The 18,704-nt window shown below is 39.9% G+C and overlaps 1 protein-coding gene across 1 annotated transcript; it reads right to left on the bottom strand.

Annotated features, from left to right (window-relative positions):
• Window positions 1–7,461: 7,461 nt before the first annotated feature.
• Window positions 7,462–9,088, bottom strand: LOC138213315 (BTB/POZ domain-containing protein KCTD12-like). The gene has a single exon (XM_069174339.1). It carries the CDS (start codon window positions 9,064–9,066, stop codon window positions 8,104–8,106), a length of 963 nt encoding a protein of 320 aa, XP_069030440.1. The 5' UTR covers window positions 9,067–9,088; the 3' UTR covers window positions 7,462–8,103.
• Between the last annotated feature and the right edge of the window lie 9,616 nt (window positions 9,089–18,704).

Genomic DNA, 18,704 nt, shown 5'->3' with positions numbered 1-18,704 from the left:
ACATCCTTTTATTGGTTGTTGTTGTTGGAGCCCTGAGCGTTCTATGGGCAGAGAGAGAGAGAGAGAGAGAGAGTCGCACAGAGACGTTAAACTGGGCGTTCAGCGTTCTTGGCTGAGTGGATGGAAATGTTTTTCCGGTTTACTGCGACCTGGTCTTCTGGAAGACAGAGTTCATTTCCCCAAAGGCACAAGGAGAGAAATTTTTCATTTTCTGACAGGCCCCATCTGTAACAGAAGTCACTTGTGACTCCAGTTTGACCCCATTTAAATACCACCAGTACAGTAAGCTGGAAAAATCAGAGGGACGAACGCTGCGAACAGGATACACATTTAAAGACATAAGTTAGTTCAAATTTAGCTTGAGATCAATTGTGTTGACAATGTTTACAGAACACATACGTCAAACATTCCTCACTGTGATTGCTAAACTCTGACACTTTAATGTCTTTTTTTTATTATTCTTTATGTTTTCAAGTTATCAATCAACTGCAGACAAAAGCTAATGATAACCATGTGTTTAGTTTGCAGCATTTTTCGCAGTGTAAAATGTAAAATATTTTCCCCTTAGCTTACTAGAAATGGGCTTGAGTGCTGCTTGGGGCATCTAATAATCAAATCGTAATATCCAAGACTTAATAGAAGGTTGCAGACATTAATGTAATCTTAATGTGCCAGAAATAATCTGGATGACAGCAGTTGAATAATGCAGATTTAAATGTGTAAAGAGGTTTTCTGACAGATGCCTCTGTCTGCCAGGTGTGAGTGAAGCTGAGTAACATGAGATGATGAGTGATGAGTGTTGACATTCACCACAACATTGTCTAAGAGCTACTGTTGCTGTTTTTCTTTTGTAAAACATAATTACAGAGTGGAAAAATGGAAAGTCATGACCCCGGACATTATCAAAGAATGATGAGAATTTTTAAGGCTCATTGCTTCCTTTGAGTATGGGAGGACTTCAGAGATGCCCTAAAGCTTTTCTTTATAGTACGGTTTTATATCTGCTTTTACTGTTGGCTGGAGAGGAAATGTTTTTTTAATGCAAAACTCTTCCCACAAAGTTCCTGTAAGAGGATCTCTGTATAGTTGGACACATATTTTATCATTAGTTCAAAGTTTTCTGACTACTGGCTCTGTTCTGTGTTACAAAGACTCCACTTCACGCTTTTGTGTTGATCCTATCAGGTTTCTTTGCAAATGCAAGATTTTAGAGAGAATGACTTCCTTTCAGTTTCCTCTGAAGTATTACTGCACAAAAAGTATTTGCAGCATTCGCCTTCAGCAAACAGCTTGACACGAAAATGCTGTCAAACTGACACTTTGGACAGTTCCTGAGTTTTGCAATCTCACAGGAAAGCTTGATGACATGATAGTCATGATAGTCATCTCTTTCATTCTGAGCCCACATTAGGCTGTTTGTCTGTTTGAGCAACACAGGAAGCACCCAGAAAGAAGACGTGGGTGGGTGATTGCAGTACCATTAGTTTTGTGAGTACTTGGTCATAAATTGTCATAATACTGGACAGGTTCTGACCCAATGATTGAAACCGTAGGGTAATAATTTAAGTCATTAAGACTTAGTTTGGACCAAAGTGGTTGTCAACCTGACGATCTGACCGGCATAAAAAAGCGTAACTCATCACGTTCTTAGCCTCTTTTTATATTTTACTTGAAAGGAACCAATCCTGACATTTATGAAAACATATTCCAAGCCAGGCAAGCTGCAAAGGCAAAGACAGATCTGATATAAATGTGGTACTTTCTTCAGAATCGGTAACTGATGGGAAATACTTTGTTGAAACTTACTACACAAAGTACAGCAATAATCTAATATTTCATAAAATGGCATGGCTTGAATTGAGTGACTTTAAACGTCTTTGGTTCAGTGCAGACTTTGAATCCGCTTCTTTCACGTCTTGCCCTTTCAAACAGCCCTGGGGGGGATTGTGAGGGAGGGGGGGGTGCAGTCCTTGTGAAAGGAAACCCACTTCAGCAACAGCAGGGGAGGAGGATGCTCCCGCTCTTCCTCTCTATTCCCTGCAGCCGATTGATGCTGGCAGCCTTTTACCTTTTAGTTTACCGGCACAGTGCAGGGCTCAGCTTTGTCACTAGGAGCTGTACCAATCTCCGGCGTGCTACTGGGCGCCGAGAGCAGCTCAGCGGAGACTGGCGACATTTACACCCTCCCTCTACCCAACGAAAACTACACAGAGCAGACAGGGGGAAATAGCTTTATGGTCAGAGGCGCTGAGGTAGAGTCCTTGGAGGAGACAGATAACATGGCCACTGGAGGATCACAGATTTTAATCTCTCTGTCTGCAGCTGTATCTGGCTTTTATCCTCTGTCTAGCTGTTAGCATGGCGTGCAACTTTTAAGTGTTTCAAAAAGCAAACACATTGCACGCAACAGTCAAAACAATAAAGACGGTATCCAGAGGATTTCCATGTATTTAAACACCAAAACAGACCTGCTCTGCGGTTTCAGGCATAGCTGCAGTGTTTGTTATTGTATTCAGTGTTATGTTCATTTTTTTTTTTTTTTTTTTTTTTTTTTTACATATATGAAAACAAGTTACTGTAATTTAACCCTGAACCCTGGGCTATTTTCAGGGTAATTTCACTACCTTCACTTTAAAGCTCATATCTTGGTCATTATCGGGCCGAGCCATTCCTGCTATATCTTGTTTTTTTCAGAACACTCTAGGCCAGGGGTGTCAAACTCATTTTAGTTAAGGGGCCACATACTGCCCACTTTGATCTCAAGTGGGCCAGACCAGTAAAATCATAGCATAATAACGCATACATAACGACAATATTTCTCTTTGTTTAAATCATTGGTGAAGGCTTTTGGATGATAAACCCTGTTTTAAGGTCTTTCTACAATAAACTAGAAACATAAAGACCAAAAACTCAGATATCAGCCCACTGTTTATCTGCCCCGGCTCTCCTCTGCAGATTCCCTCACTTTGTGACGCGTTTGACGTCAAACACGTCACAAAGCAAGCAGCGAGCGCGGCTGCCTGTGGCACCGAGCGCTTCTTCCTCCGGAGCAGACGTCGCATTTACGCTGTTTTTGAAGCAATTACTGGATCGATTAAAAAAAAAATAACAAACCGTTTGTACTCATAAACCTCTATATTCTCATAGAAATGCAATTTATGTCTTTCTGTAATTTTCACACTTAGCAAAGTCATCCGGGGGGCCGAGCTGGACCCCCTGGCGGGCCGGGCCGGGCCCTATGTTTGACACCCCTGCTCTAGGCTATCCAAATCTTCTATCGTTTTAAGTATCGTTAATACTTAAATATTTTAAGTTTTATATTAACGAGGGGGGGGAATCATCTAATGAAATTGTTATATTTTTACCTGTAACTTGACCATATAATGTTGGTAGTAGAGATATCGCTTCATAATTGTGTAGACAGAAACAGCATTATTATAAAGGGAAAGTTATGCTGTATACTTTTAGGACTTTGGGACTTAGGCTACTCAAACATACTAATCGTATAAGCAGTGAATAAATTGTTCAGGAATACCCTGCAGGTGTTTGACCTGTCTTCATAACTGGAATCTTACGGTACGCTAATATTTGACAGTCATCATGACAAAACTCAGGTCTCACTCTATCCTCTAATATGTTTAATATTTGGACACAGAGCTACATGCTGTTTGTAAAAACACAAGTTGTCTTCACTTGATGAAAGTTAGTTGCAGTTTTAAAAGAGAAAACAACACTGACAACTACAGCTTGAGTCTTCCACCTATTTTTATTTTGCCATTTGAATTGGTAACTCCACTTGCGTAGCAGGTGTTTTTAATACTGCAGTCAGTGGTGCTATATGTAGCATCCCCTTAACAGTTTTGTGTGATGCTGTTATGATTAGAAAATATGATCTAATCAGACTTTTTCTTTTTGCAGTGCTGTGCTCATTTTACAGGGAACAGGGTAGAACAAAATCATGTTTCAGGTTTGTCCATCTTGCAGCTGAGGCTTTATAAGATGAAACCGGCTGGCAGGGGGAGTAAAGTTCTGACTAGAATATATTATTGCTTTCATTTCCTGCATTTTACCTTTTCTGTTTGTGTGCATTGCCTGAATTTCACAGAAGGTACAGTGAAGTGAAGTGAAGTGGTAATCAGGTCAAATGTGTCATTATAACAACAACAGAGTGTCAGATTGTAAAACTGGAAAAGGTTACTGAATCAAAGATGCCTGTGTTAAATTGTTGTGGATTAGAGTGTCACAATTCAAGAACAAAGCTGAAGCTTTCAAAAGATGCATTAACAGTGTTTTAGTGTCTCTGCCAGACTTCTGCTCCAGGGCAGGATTTCTGAGAGGACGTTTGATTTAATGTGAATGTGTTGGAGTATTTTTGAGAAACAGTGCAAGTTTTTTTTAATACGGCATAGTCACAATACTGAGACAAATCTCACAAGGACATTTATTTTTTAGGAAAATGTAAAGTATTGGTGGTTCTAGGAATGTGTGGGCACCTAATGGGCTTATTGCTTGGTAACGCAAACACTTAACTATGTGTTTAGCTGGTAAGCAAACACTAAAAGTATGCAGTGATGTCGGCCTGTGAAGGTCTGTTGCAGTATGTGTGCTTTACTTTAGCCATTGAAAAACAACTCGTGCTATTCAATAAGTTTTAGTCCAATATAAAGACAACTGAAAAAACTCCAGAAGAAGCAAGTTGAGTTAAGAAAAAATTCTCATTAACTGAGGTCACCACTCACTCGGCTTCAGAGGGTTTGATGTCTATAAGTCCAGACTTGTAACAGTATTTGAGGTCATTCTGGCTGATTGCACAAGAGAAGCTGCATGAATGCATCACTATAAATGTCTATAGATTAAGTTTTCTCTGAAAAAACTCCAGAAGAAGCAAGTTGAGTGGAGACTGTTTTGGCAGCTGCTTATCTTCAAGGTAAAATTTTATATGATATAAAATTAAATATCAGTTTGTAAATAAACAGGATGAAAAGTTCACCCTTTGGAAAATACAATGGTGAAAAATGATATCCTCGCTTCTTTATTACTTTCATGAGGCTTTCAGTTCCAGTGTTATAATTAAACTTAGAGAAAAGGGAATACAATTGCTCTAAGAGTATAAGTCTAAGTATAAGATTATGAAGTTCATATTAAACTAATGCTTAAGTGATTGAGAAATACTGCAGTACACAGTATTGATGTAAAAGCAAATGTAACAAAGACCATTAATGTCCCTTATTAGCAGTGAAGGAGCTCTCTACTGTAAAAGGGACATTTTAAAATACCATGGAAAGGAGAGTGTTCTTGAGTTCACCCAAGGGCAATCATATTTTAATTTCCGCTCCCACCCCTGTTGTAAACAAAGAGAAACACAGCTTGAATAAATTATTCATGTGTTGTTCTCTGAGAACAGTGTGATGTGTTTATATCTGGAGATGGAATTAAAAAAAACAAACACTATTAAAGACGTACCGCTCACAGTGAACTATAGGCAGAGACTGTGAGAGCGTGTGAAATATTTAACACCTAGCGGCTGATATTTGGAAAGCCAGCATGTCTGTGTTATCTCCAGCTCTGCAAATGGGCTAATTTGGCTCCCTGTATCCGTTTCCCTCCTGCGCTCTGTGTGTTCATAAGTGTGTGTGTGTGTGTGTGTGTGTGTGTGTGTGTGTGTGTGTGTGTGTGTGTGTGTGCGCGCGCGCATTTTTTTTATGTTAGGTGACTTTTCTTACAGAGGGAAAAAAAAATAGCGTACATTGAGAGAAATGTGTTTTGGAGGTGTTTTATCACCAAGGACACAAACCACACATTCACAGAACAGTTGGAAATAACTGCTTGGCAAAACAACTCACTATTGTCTCAGAGGAGCTGAATAAGGTAATTTAGATTTAAGCCTTTCAAGTGTCTTTTGACCAACATTTGTCACTATCATTTCTCATGGTTTCAGTCCAAAGTAGAGGACATACTCTCAAGTATTGGAGGGCGTCCTTGCCTTGTTTGCCCTTTTTCTTTTCTCATAAAACATGCAAAGTCAGACATACTGTGTGTGTCTGATTTCGCTGAGCCCCAGTTGAAGTGTTTCAGTCGAGGACAGCGAGCTCTACCTCCTCTTTCTGGAGCTCACTCTAGAGGAAGAGACTCGTTCCATCCTTCCTCTTTCCTGCCCAGATGGCAGCATCAGCTGACAGCAGATACGAGGTCTCTGTGTTGACATGTCTATCTTTGAAACTCTTCTGAAGCTCCTTGGTGGCAGAAGTGTGTGTGGGAGGCTTGGTGGTTGGAGAAGTGAATGTGTGTGTGCATTTTTATGTTTGTGTATGTTTGCGTATAGATATTCAGAGAACAAATCATTCCCATAACATGTTTTACAGTGCCAGTTTCATGCTTCTGGACATCTGACAAATAAATGATTCATTTCTCTTCACATATTTGTATTCAAGTGCACTAACACAGCCCACACAAAGCCCTTTTTTGTATTAGACTTGATCCTGGGATAGCTTGGATTTGTGCCCCAGGATCTCACAAGGGAACAGACATTTGATTACTGTACTTGTCAGCCAAAGAGACCCCCCCCCCCCCCGCCCTCCTCCTTCCCATCCTGCTTAAGGGAGATAACAGACCTCGTCTGTGCTGCAGAGAAGGACACTCTGCTCTGCTCCGCCACATTGTTTCAAGCTACAATTTGTCAGCATTTATTCTAATTTAGCTCGAACTGGACATGAAGTCTGAGGTGAAAAAGATGAAATTTGTCAGTTGAAACCAAAGTAAAAATGTATAAAATTAGGAGTAAATTCCACGAGCGACTCGAAAACAATGGACCTCTACTGCGGTTTGAGTTAAATTACGTTCAGTAAGCATAAAATTCCCAAAAGACTTTTGAATGAAGACAATTTGTCCATCTCAGTATTTTTGGTGCAACTCATGGCTGATGTCAGCCTTTATAGGAAACACACGACTTACCGGTAGATTGTGTCTGATAAAGCGTAGCTGTTACTTAAAACTTCATCTCTCTCTCTCTCTCCTTGATCCAGTGACCTCCGGATTTATGTAGATATCACAATGTTAAAAACAATTACAGTAAAATGAAATTCAGGTCAAATTCTCATCAACTCTCACTCAGCTGTGGAGGATTTGATGTCTATAAGTCTAGACTTGTAAAAGTAACTGTAATTGAGGTCATTCTGGCTGATCGCACAAGAGAAGCTGCATGAATGCATCAATTTAAATGTCTATAGATGAAATGTTCTGTGAAAGAACTCTGATAAAATGGTCTTGCGAACTTCTACAATGCTTTGTCTCTCTGGTAAACTCACAGTTCACAGTTACCAAAATTATATTGTGACCGGAGAAGAAAATAAAACCACATGTTTGTGCTTATACCAGAGGGAAAAGGAGCACTGGGGAATTTAAAAAAAAAGACATAAATCTGAAATAGTTTTCACAGTGAACTGAACCAGACAATGAGCTGGATATTGTTACAAAAGTCACACTTTATTTGCTGCACCTTTATATTTCCAGAGAAAACATGTACAGCAGCTCAGAGATGGCACAGAAAACATCCCAAAGAAAGCAATGGTACTGTAAATATAAATGTATGGTATATAATCAAGTTAAAAAAACAAAAACAATTAAAAATATCACACCTTAGAAGCCACATACTGTCGATACACAGAATCAAGGAGAGTACAGGAGGAACTGCAGGTCACAACCAGACCAAAGATTAGACTATTTACAGTGCATGTCCTGGTTAATGTGTTCACCAGAGTCTCTACTATGAAATGAGGAGGCAATCACAACTTATTAAGGGTAAAAAGAAAGCAGCTCCTGACATTTATGCCACCCAGACGAACCATTAATGTCAATTATACTGAAGAACAAGAGTCTTTGTAAAGGTTATGAGGCCAACAGGGCCATAAAATAACCCAAGAAAGGACCCAGTGACATATCAGAAGAGTCATTTGGTCTCTGATTTACACTACTAACCAAAGAGATTCATGTTGGAGTTTAGAGTTGCAGGGCAGAGTGACAAAAACAGAAAAGACTGATACTAAATATGAAACCGAAGAGTTCGGGATTCATTACAACTGATAGTTTGTCCCCAATCTTGCTTCTTCACCGGCAGAAAACATACTCGGTGTAGCTGGTCCACAGTTTGTCCTCCCCCGGATCGCTGCCACCGTACGAGCAGGTCCCAGTGGAGTTGCAGGCCACCATGTGGAAACCAGCGTCGGCCATCCGGTCAAACGCCTGCTCCAGAAAGTTGTACTTGAGGTAATACCTGGACGTGTACTTGTCGGGCGGTCGGTCCGGGTCTCGGCTTTCATTCAGCGTGTCCCCGAAAACCTCTTTCGCCAGAGAGATCTTGCTGCACACGGTTATTCTTGCCACCCTGCGGAATTTGGCGTCCGCCTGGATGTCTCTCCCGATGGTGTAGCTGCCTCTGTACCCGATGGTGATGAAGCCGGAGTCGGCCCCCGGAGAGCGCAGGGTTCGGTCCGAGGAAGAGGTGACCGGGCTGGTGAGCTCAGCCTCCTCCGGGTCCCCGCTGTCCTCCGCGTACGAGCTGTCCTTGCTGGCCGCTGCCAGGCGCCTCGACAGCTCCGGGAGCTGGAAGAAGTCCGCTTCTTTCTGCAGCCTCCTCTTCTCTTTGAAAAACTCGGGCAAGAAAAGATCTGAGTCCCGCAAGTAATCCAGTATGTATCGGAACAGAAAGCCGTCCCGATCGAAGAAGAAGCGGTCCTTGCTGTCTTTTGGCAGCTCGGCCGGGGAGCTCTGGGTGAACTTGGCCCACAGGAGCGAGTTGGGGACCGCAGTGAGAGTCTCCAGACGGGTCACATACACCTGTCCACCCACGTTCAGCTCCACTATCTCAGGGAAAGTTGAACTTTGGCTGTCGGTTTGTGCCATCTCTCTCTGTAATTCCCTGCAGTGACCTAACAAGGACAGAGACTTGGTGAGTTTCCTCTGTACAGAAATGTTTATACCGGTCTGGCCGTGTGGGAGGAGAAGGAAAAGGACGGCCAGCAGAGACATTAACTGTTCAGCGGAAAGCTCTGACAACACATAATGCTGCATTCAAGCGCTCCCTGTAAGCCTCAACTCCCCACTTCAATACTGGTGAACATCTTGGTTTGGATCATGTGATTGCCTGTCTGATGGTGTTACAGTGGGGGTGATTCCCATAAGGTTAATTTATTTGTTGATCATCAACCTTAGCCTGTATAGTCACCAGTAACTTCAATATAAAATTACTATTAGTTAAAACAACATTTCTTCCTCAAATACGGAAACAGAACAAGTACAGCGCTTATGTAACTTACTTCCACAACATTTCACCTCCTTTTTTAAAACACTTTTCACTACATTTTTGCCAATATGGTTAAATAGAATAGCTCAATACATCCTCTACCACTTCTACTATTTTAGCATTGTTTTATAAAAGAAGCCTGTCGTGGATTATCAGATTTTTTTTTTTTTTTAACTTGTTTTCATAAAGGCTATAAGCCAAGGTCAAATACAATTGACTCCTTTTTCATGACAGATGGTTGATCATCAGATGTGGGAACATCGTGGATCATCTTTGTTCTTTAATTATTTTACATTTTTGGTATACAACTTATTATTGGCATGTCAATCTTTTGATAAGCACTTTGAACTGCACTTACCTGTATGGAAAGTGCAATATAAATAAAGATTGATTGATCTTGTAACCAAAACTTGTATCATCTGCTGTCAGTAAATGGATTGGTACTATAGCTGCATTCACTCAAGTACAGAAATTATATTTCATGTACTTGAGTATTTCCATTTCATGCAGCTTTGTACTTCTACTCTGCCACATCTCAGAGGCAAATACTGTACTTTTTACTTTTTCAATTAAGGATGAGAAAATGTTCACTTTGAGTAATTGATTTAAAAGCAGAGCTGAAGCTGGAAAATGCATCTTCACAAAGCTGAATACAACTCAATACTGTTTTTCTGAGCTCTTTGACTTAGTATAGAATATAATCAGAATCAACTAACCAAAAATGCATAAAAGTAGTTAAAATTAGCTCAGCCTTAAACAACTACAAGAGTAATTTGCTACATGCACATTAATGCAGTGGAAATTTTAACCACAAAATATCATCAATAGTAAAACACTGACAGGGAGCATTTACTGCACATTGAGTACTTTTACATTGACTATATTTTTGCTTTTACTTGAGTAAAGATTTGAGTGCAGGGCTTTTACTTCTCGTGGAGTATTTTCAGTGTTGCTACTTTTATTTAAATAAAACACCTGTTGTATTGCCTTTATGCCAGTGACTGCTCCAAGTGAAGTGTAAGCATGTGTTACTTCAGCACAGTATACGTTAGCAAAAATGTACATGCTTTCTATTTGGACTGTGGAAACTTCAGATCATATTAATACATCCTCAGACAAGCTGCCACCATGATGAAAGTTGTAATGGCAACTATGACAGCACTCTCTATTCTTTATGCTTACATAAAACACCCCAATGTTAATAACACCTTATATAACCTGTCACATAAAATAAGTGGAGTCACTATAAACAGTTATAGTATCTGGAGACTGTAGTCTCACTTCAGGATCTGTTTTGTATTGCAGGAGTTCTGGAGCTTTTGATCGTGTCACATGGTCCTCTGGCAGGATTTTGCTAAGATACTCCTCTCTGAGCCCTTCAAGGACCTTTCTTCAATGTTGGCTTCAAAGTTGTGCTCACCAAAAAAGTGAATTCAAATCATTTTTGCAATTTTATGAGAACTGGGTGAACTCCATCTGCAGGAAGACTGTTTGCTGTAATTGAATGCTGGTCTACAGCTACTAAACACGCTTATGATGTTTTATGGTTGTTATTATAGGATTTAGGACTAAGTGTGTGGTGATTGTAGCTTTAGTTTAGAAAATACAGAGATGAAGGGGTATTATATTATTTATTATGGGAGTACTTCTTCTTGGCCATGCAGGAATCAAACTCATCCTCAGGCCTCCCACATTTTAGTTGAGAGGCAAAGATGCATTGGGTTTGACAGGAAGGAAGAAATATCATCTTTGCAAGGAGTCATTCCCTTGTTTTGAAGATGTAGTAGTGTGTGTGTGCCTGGGTTTTTGTGTGTACACCTCTGTAGAATAGGTTCAGTACACAGGATGTACCAAAAACCTCCACTTTAAAAGCTAAAATAAAGCTGATCTGATTGATCTGTGATGTCTCTAAAATCCCCTGAAAAGACACTGCACTTTTCCACAAACCCACACAAGTCTTAACTCTGAATTGATTTCAGCTTAACACCAAAGACCTCTTTGATCTAGTCTTGAAGTGCAGTGTTGGCTGTGTTCATATTTCAGTCCACACCAGGATTGCTGCTGAGGACGACCGCTGACATCCTACATTATCATCGTCTCAGTCCAAGATCTGTTTGGTCTGTTGTCTCCAATGTCAAATTTTGTTTGATTCACAAAGCACATCAGATGTTAATAGGAGAAATAGCAGATTAAAAAAAACATTATTGTTGTAATGTCACTTAGAAACAAAAGAGGTGTGAAACAGGTGCAACATTAGCCAGCAGAAATGGATCATAATACCTGAGCAAGTAATCAAGCTCAATCAGGAGTGTTGCAGTTAAGTTGCTGTTAATACAGCTGTTCAATAAATATGAAATAAATCTGCAGAAATTTAGCCAATCTGATATGCAAAAAAGCAAATGGAAATTCATTTCAAAAACCTGGATATCCAGTCAAATTTAATTAATAATGTGGGTTTAATAAGCTTAAAGTCGACACAAAGTTTTTGATGTTGATCCATTTTGATCCAAATTTAATGAAACATTTCAGGTTCTGGTATGATGATACGTGTTTTATCTTGATAAATTGAATGTAAGATATCTGCCCCATGCAGTCAAGATTTATGAGACATGTTGTTTCACAGGATATTTACACATTAAAATCCGTGACATCAGTTCTCTAAATAAACCTGTTGCTTCCTCTCACACTTTAAGCTCTCGGTTTAAATTGTCTCTGTATGTCCTGTCCTTCTAACGGTCCCAGTCCGTTTCAATCTTTGGGTTAGGGAGACATCTAGTGGACAGTAAACGAGGAAGCAGGTTGTTTTTACTGTAATGTTTAACGTGTTGGACTGATCGTCATTGTGTCCAACTTTTGTATTATTTCCAGATCACGACTGAAAATGTTCAAAGTAAATAAATTATTAATAGATTTTACATTATAGGCTGAAAACACAAAGGAAACTAAATAAAATACATTTCTGTTTCTCTGTTTGAGCTTTTGTTTTGTCATTTAAATATTGAATTTGTTTTGAATGACCAATCATTGTGTAAACTGCAGTCTGTTTTTTTTCTACAGATGTTTGGTTTGTTTCCACAAGCCTGAAAAACAAATGTATCACAAACGCTGCTCGTAACCGGACGATTCTCTTTGTTTCTCGCTCCTGTCTCACCTCCTGTCTCTGCCATCGCTGTTAAAGGTTACCTTTTTTTTTTTATCACAGGTTGCCAGAAGATAATTGGATAAAGGGAGTTGGATAGTTTAGTTCTCCAAGCATTTCCAGGAGAATATGAAGGTTACCATAAGAAGCATGACAACTCATTTACTAATCGTACATTGGAAGTTCTCTCTGTCGTTGTCTGTAATAGCAGTCCGTCCATATCCACATACTCATTAGGGGCAAGTTTAATTACAGCAAAAGTTTTTATTTGGATTTACAGGAATGTTGACATCCCGAGACTGTCACTCTGCAGCGTACTGGAGTGTGACCTCTACAGCACCCGGTCCATCATCCATGTGTTGGCTCGTATGTCTCCAGATTGGTCGTCTTATTCAGTCTGAAGCCTCCCATGGACCCTGAAGCTGTAAATACAGGTGTGGTCAGGATTGCCCCAGTTGCTGTTGACCTGCAATATCACGAACTTGAAGGCTTCTTTTTCATGACCCTGAAAGACAAGACAGACAAATGAGAGTTACTTGGATGAGGATGGGAAATCAGGGATAAAATGAATACAATAATGAAAAATACACAGAGATAGGAATGAGGCCAAACTGTGAAACACATTAGCTGTGTCTTTAAATTCGCTGGTGAAATAAAATGCATGCGCATATGTTTAACAGCATGGTGTTCTATACTCACGAGTAACTTGAAGGCTTGGAATGAGTCCCCATCTTGATTGTAAATAAAGTTTCCCAGGTGGATGCCCTGATCATCTAAATTCTCCTTTCCCTGAGAGACAGAAAGAGATACACATCCAGTTGAGCACCTTGTTGTTCTCTCAATATATGAAATGTAAACAGAGCGGTACACAACATGTCTGCACTGTAACAGGAAGACATCGGTTACTTACATAGACTGAAAACTCCCTGGGAGCGCTGAAGATTTCACCAGTCGGGGACAACATCTTTGACATATGACCGAGTGTGACATAGCTGATGGTGACATTGTAAGACAGGGCAATGGATAACTTTCCCTGCTCACCTGCGAAGGCCCAGCAGTGACCTGGAAGCAGGTGTGACTGCCCCTGACGAGGAAAAGAGAGTTGAGGAGGTGTGTTGAGGATATGAAAGAATAATCTCAACTGTTATAAAGCCCCTTCAACATATCAATCTGTTCTGTGAATGTAGTACATACTTGAATAACAGTCCTCCGGCTTCTAAGTGATTGTACAGTCTGGTACGTTTCTGAAGACCCTTCACACATAATCCGTGCTCCTGCACACAAAAACAAACACAGAGAAAGTGAGAAAAGAGTCCCAGAACTAAAGGTACATGTGCGAATCACAATTGGATTCATGATTTAGATGTCTCACCCAATGACTCCAGAGCATAGTTGGGCAACATGTCTGATGGTGAAGGAAGATAGTTCATTTTGCCCATTAACTTCCACAGCTCTCGATTCTTCTCCAGCTCGTCTTGCAGCTCCTGCGGCAGCTTGTTCTGCCGCCCGAACCACAGCTCATACCACTCCTTCAGTGATTTCAGGTGCTTTTTCATCCCTTCCAACATTGTGTTCATGGTCTGTAAATAAGAAGTCATTTTACACTTCATGGAAACAGCTTTGGGATACCAACATGCTGACATCATCTGATAGTGTTTGTGTGCACAGGAAGAATAAAAGACGTTTCTCTTAAAAATAGAAGTTTAAGCTGCTTTCGTTGGTCATACCGTATTCATGGCGCTAAGGGAATTTAACTTTAAAGGTGCCAAACTCTGATGGTTTCTGCACTGATGCACAATCATGTATACAAATACTGTTGGATGGTGAGAAACAAAGCATAGGATGAACAAGTTAAGGATATTTCATTCAAAGACAAACACTACAAATGTACAAGGTAGTAAATTCAAGACAACGGTTTGTGTTTGGAGATCACTTACCAAGTGATAGGGGAAGTACAAAGACGGGGAAGAGCCTGGTGGGACTCGTGCTGTTGCTGGAGTTCGGATCTTTGCGGAGCTTACGACGGCTTTTGAAAGGCCTGGTTGTAATAAAAGCAAATGAGAGATTAGGTACATTGACGAGCAGATGACTGTGCAAAACACATACAAACTATGTGTCCATACAAAGCATGACAGCAATATTAACATGTAAATATACTCAAGCTTACTTGTAGATATTCTCCTTGTAACAAACGACAGGCTGTCCTTCGTTGTTATAGTATCCTAAGACTACTAGTCGAGAACTTCTTCGAAACATAACTGAAGAGTCCAGAGAGGACAGAGAGGATCAGTGACTGACACACTTCATACTCACTAACTGCTACTTTATAAGTATTAGAGAGAAGCTATTACAAGCAACTCAGTCAACAGCAATAATATTAAATAAAACCTTACTCTTATTAAAAAAAAAAAGTGAATATCTGTTATAATATATATTTTAAACATAGCCATACGAGATCCTGTTTATACTTTTCCACCTGTGTGTAAATAACTATAATAATTTAACCTGATAGGCTATCAGGATGAAAAATATCACTAGGAATGGTAAACTATACTAACTAAAAGCCTTTCTGACCAAGTCTGCACATTCATCAACCAAAACCATTATTTGTTTCATTACAGACATAATTATTATATACAATATTATTATTAAACAAAACCTACTGAGTTTTTGTTGCTCTGTGGAGTGTTTATTACCCATCTTTGATAGAAAGAGTGACCTACCTTCTCTTTAGTAATTCTGATAGTTTTCAGTTGACTGTGTACAAACGGATTGAAGTAAGAGCGAATTCTACTTAGAATTTAACTCTCCATTACGTCATGTTCGCCAAACACCGTTGATCACAGGTGGAATGCGCCACAAACCACGCCCATACGCGCATGCGCGCCTTCAAGGCGTTGGCTTCAAAGTTGCGCTCATCAAAAAAGTGAATTCCAAACAATTTTTGCAATTTCATGAGAACTGGGTGAACTCCATCTGCAGGAAGACTGTTTGATGTCTACAGCTACTAAACACGCTTATAATGTTTTATGGTTGTTATTATAGGATTTAGGACTAAGTGTGTGGTGATTGTGGCTTTAGTTTAGAAAATACAGCGATAAAGGGGCATTATATTATTTATTATGGGAGTACTTCTTCTTGGCCGTGCAGGAATCAAACTCATCCTCAGGCCTCCCACATTTTAGTTGAGAGGCAAAGATGCATTGGGTTTGACAGGAAGGAAGAAATATCATCTTTGCAAGGAGTCATTCCCTTGTTTTGAAGATGTAGTAGTGTGTGTGCCTGGGTTTTTGTGTGTTCACCCCTGTAGAATAGGTTCAGTACACAGGATGTACCAAAAACCTGATTTCAGCTTAACACCAAAGACCTGTTTGATCTAGTCTTGAAGTGCAGTGTTGGCTGTGTTCATATTTCAGTCCACACCAGGATTGCTGCTGAGGACGACCGCTGACTGTTACGTTGTTTGTGATGGAAAAAGGACCGAAATGCAGCACTCAGACAAGGATGTAAGAGGTAAGTGTTATTTTATTGAGGTTTCTTGAGGAGGTAAGTGGGAGACATAGCTGGCAGAGTGAAAGGCGGATCCGAAGAGACCGATGATGCTTGAGGGTGGAGGCCAGTGTCGAGTGCTGGCGGGAAGGAGCCGAGAGCGTTCATAACGAGGGAAACTAGATCGGACAACTGAGCAGGACGAGATACCAGGAAATCCAGGAGAAGAAAAATCCTTATTCAAGAGACGCGTTATATCACACCAGGTGACGCAACAATCTGGCGGAGAGCAGCTGAAGGACCGTAGTGTTTAAACAGTAGAGATTGAGGAGAAGATTGGCTGCAGGTGTGACGCTGGTGATCAGGAGCAGGTCAGCTAGAATCTGAACAGGCAGGCAGACAACACATAAACAAACAAACAAACAAACAAACAAACAAAGACAGACAGGGAAACACGAGGCGAACGTGGAAAGACAACAAAAGGAGCCTGAGGGAGACGATGAATGATCAGGATTATAACACTGACAGCATCGCTTATGGTCCCAGTAGATCTATTTGGTCTGTTGTCTCCGATGGCGAATTTTGTTTGATTCACAAAGCACATCAGATGTTCATAGGAGAGACAGCTTATTATAAACCATCTGTACTGAGGAAACACACTCTTATTGTAATGTCACTCAGAAACAAAAGAGGTGTGAAACAGAGGTGCAACATTAGCCAGCAGAAATGGATCATAATACCTGAGCAAGTAATCAAGATCAATCAGGAGTGTTGCAGTTAAGTTGCTGTTAATACAGCTGTTCAATAAATATGAAATAAATCTGACAGAAATGTAGCCAAACTGAAATGCAAAAACGTTAATGCCTATTCAAAGAAAATGAACAAAACAGTGGAAATGTTGAAACAGATTCTGATGAAGCAAAAGTAATTTAATATATTCAGTCTAAATCCTGGACTAGTGTGCATTTAATAAGCGTAAAGAAGACACAAAATTCTTTTGAGTCATTGACTTTTGATGTTGATTCATTTTGATCCAAATTTAATGAAACATTTCAGGTTCTGGTATGATGATACGTGTTTTATCTTGATAAATTGAATGTAAGATATCTGCCCCATGCAGTCAAGATTTATGAGACATGTTGTTTCACAGGATATTTACACATTAAAATCCGTGACATCAGTTCTCTAAATAAACCTGTTGCTTCCTCTCACACTTTAAGCTCTCGGTTTAAATTGTCTCTGTATGTCCTGTCCTTCTAACGGTCCCAGTCCGTTTCAATCTTTGGGTTAGGGAGACATCTAGTGGACAGTAAACGAGGAAGCAGGTGGTTTTTACTGTAATGTTTAACGTGTTGGACTGATCGTCATTGTGTCCAACTTTTGTATGATCCACCTTCAAGGTCATCATTTGAAAGTTCAAAAAGAAATTGTTTAAAGTGAATAAAGTATTTGTAAATATTATATTACAAACTGAAAACACAAAACAGGGGTAACTGAAGCAAATACATGTCCATGACTGTGCTTCGGCTCCTTTGCTTGAGGTTTTATCTTGTTTGTTTGGATGTTTCTTTACACAGTTCTCTGAAAAACAGATGCATCACAAACGCTGGTCATTAGTTTTGTTACTGTAAAGTAAACGGACGGTTCTCTCTTTGGTTCTCTCTTTCTGCACAGCACACTTAAATTGTCGTCCTCTGTCCAGCCTCGACCTCCTGTCTCTGCCATCGCTGTTAAAGGTTACCTTCTTCTCACAGTCTGGCAGAAGATAATTGGATAAAGGAAGTTGTTTAGTTCAGCTCTCCGGCCATTTCCTAGACAATATGAAGGTTACCATAAGAAGCATGACAACTCATTTATTAATCGTACATTGGGAGTCGTTCATTTCACTGCCTCTAATAGCAGTCAGACGCATCAGTCCATCTTTAGGTTTATATTTCTGGAGCCATAACGTATTTTGCATGAAGTGTTTTAAGTTGCTGTTTAAAACTGGTTGACATCTCCATGTTGTTTTGGTGATTGTTCAGAATATTCTTTTGCTCTAAACATGAAGAAGTTCATTGTAGGTCATTTTAATTACAGAAAAAAAAAAGATTATTTTTATTTTTATTTGGATCTACAATAATTGGGTAGCTTTTTTTTGTCATTGTACATGTTTTTATAGATGTGTGTGTGTGTGTGTGTGTGTGTAGTGTTTTGTTACTACCACTCTCTCTCTCTCTCACTGAGGAATCATGTGACCTCCTGCTTGTGACATAAAGCAGCCTTCTGATGTGACACCAGCCTGACACTGCACCCTGACCTCTGCAGCACCCGGCCCATCATCCATCCTCTCCACTGATCCTCTCCCTGCTCGTGTTGGACACAGACAGAAGCCAGCGTCAGAGGCCTTCTCTTTTTCCTTATCAACAGGGATCTCTCGTTCCTTATTCTTCTTTAAGAAAACATTTTTTTTTTTTGGTATAAAAAGGTAACAGTATATTTTACTTATAATATACTGTGACTGTAGTAGCCTATAGTATAACTGAGTTGTCTCTGCAAGGCTATTTCGGTAGCTAACAGATTAGTTAACGTTAACTAATGTTACTGCAAACTAATGCTGTGTTTGAAATGTAGGCTACACGTAAGTCGGGCACTACATCGTGAGCACATTGGCAACCTGAAAAAAACACTTTGGACATTACATAGGTCCATTTCTCCGTGCAGTTAATTACATTATTGCTGTCACATAATCAAGACGTACCGATAAACCTTGGCTGGTGGAACATCCATAATGAGATC

Source organism: Embiotoca jacksoni, unplaced genomic scaffold (genome assembly GCF_022577435.1).
Source record: "Embiotoca jacksoni isolate LCO1_2020_lvr unplaced genomic scaffold, fEmbJac1.0.p SCAF_6, whole genome shotgun sequence".
NCBI lineage: Eukaryota > Metazoa > Chordata > Actinopteri > Embiotocidae > Embiotoca > Embiotoca jacksoni.
This window is presented reverse-complemented; position numbering and strand designations above follow the sequence as displayed.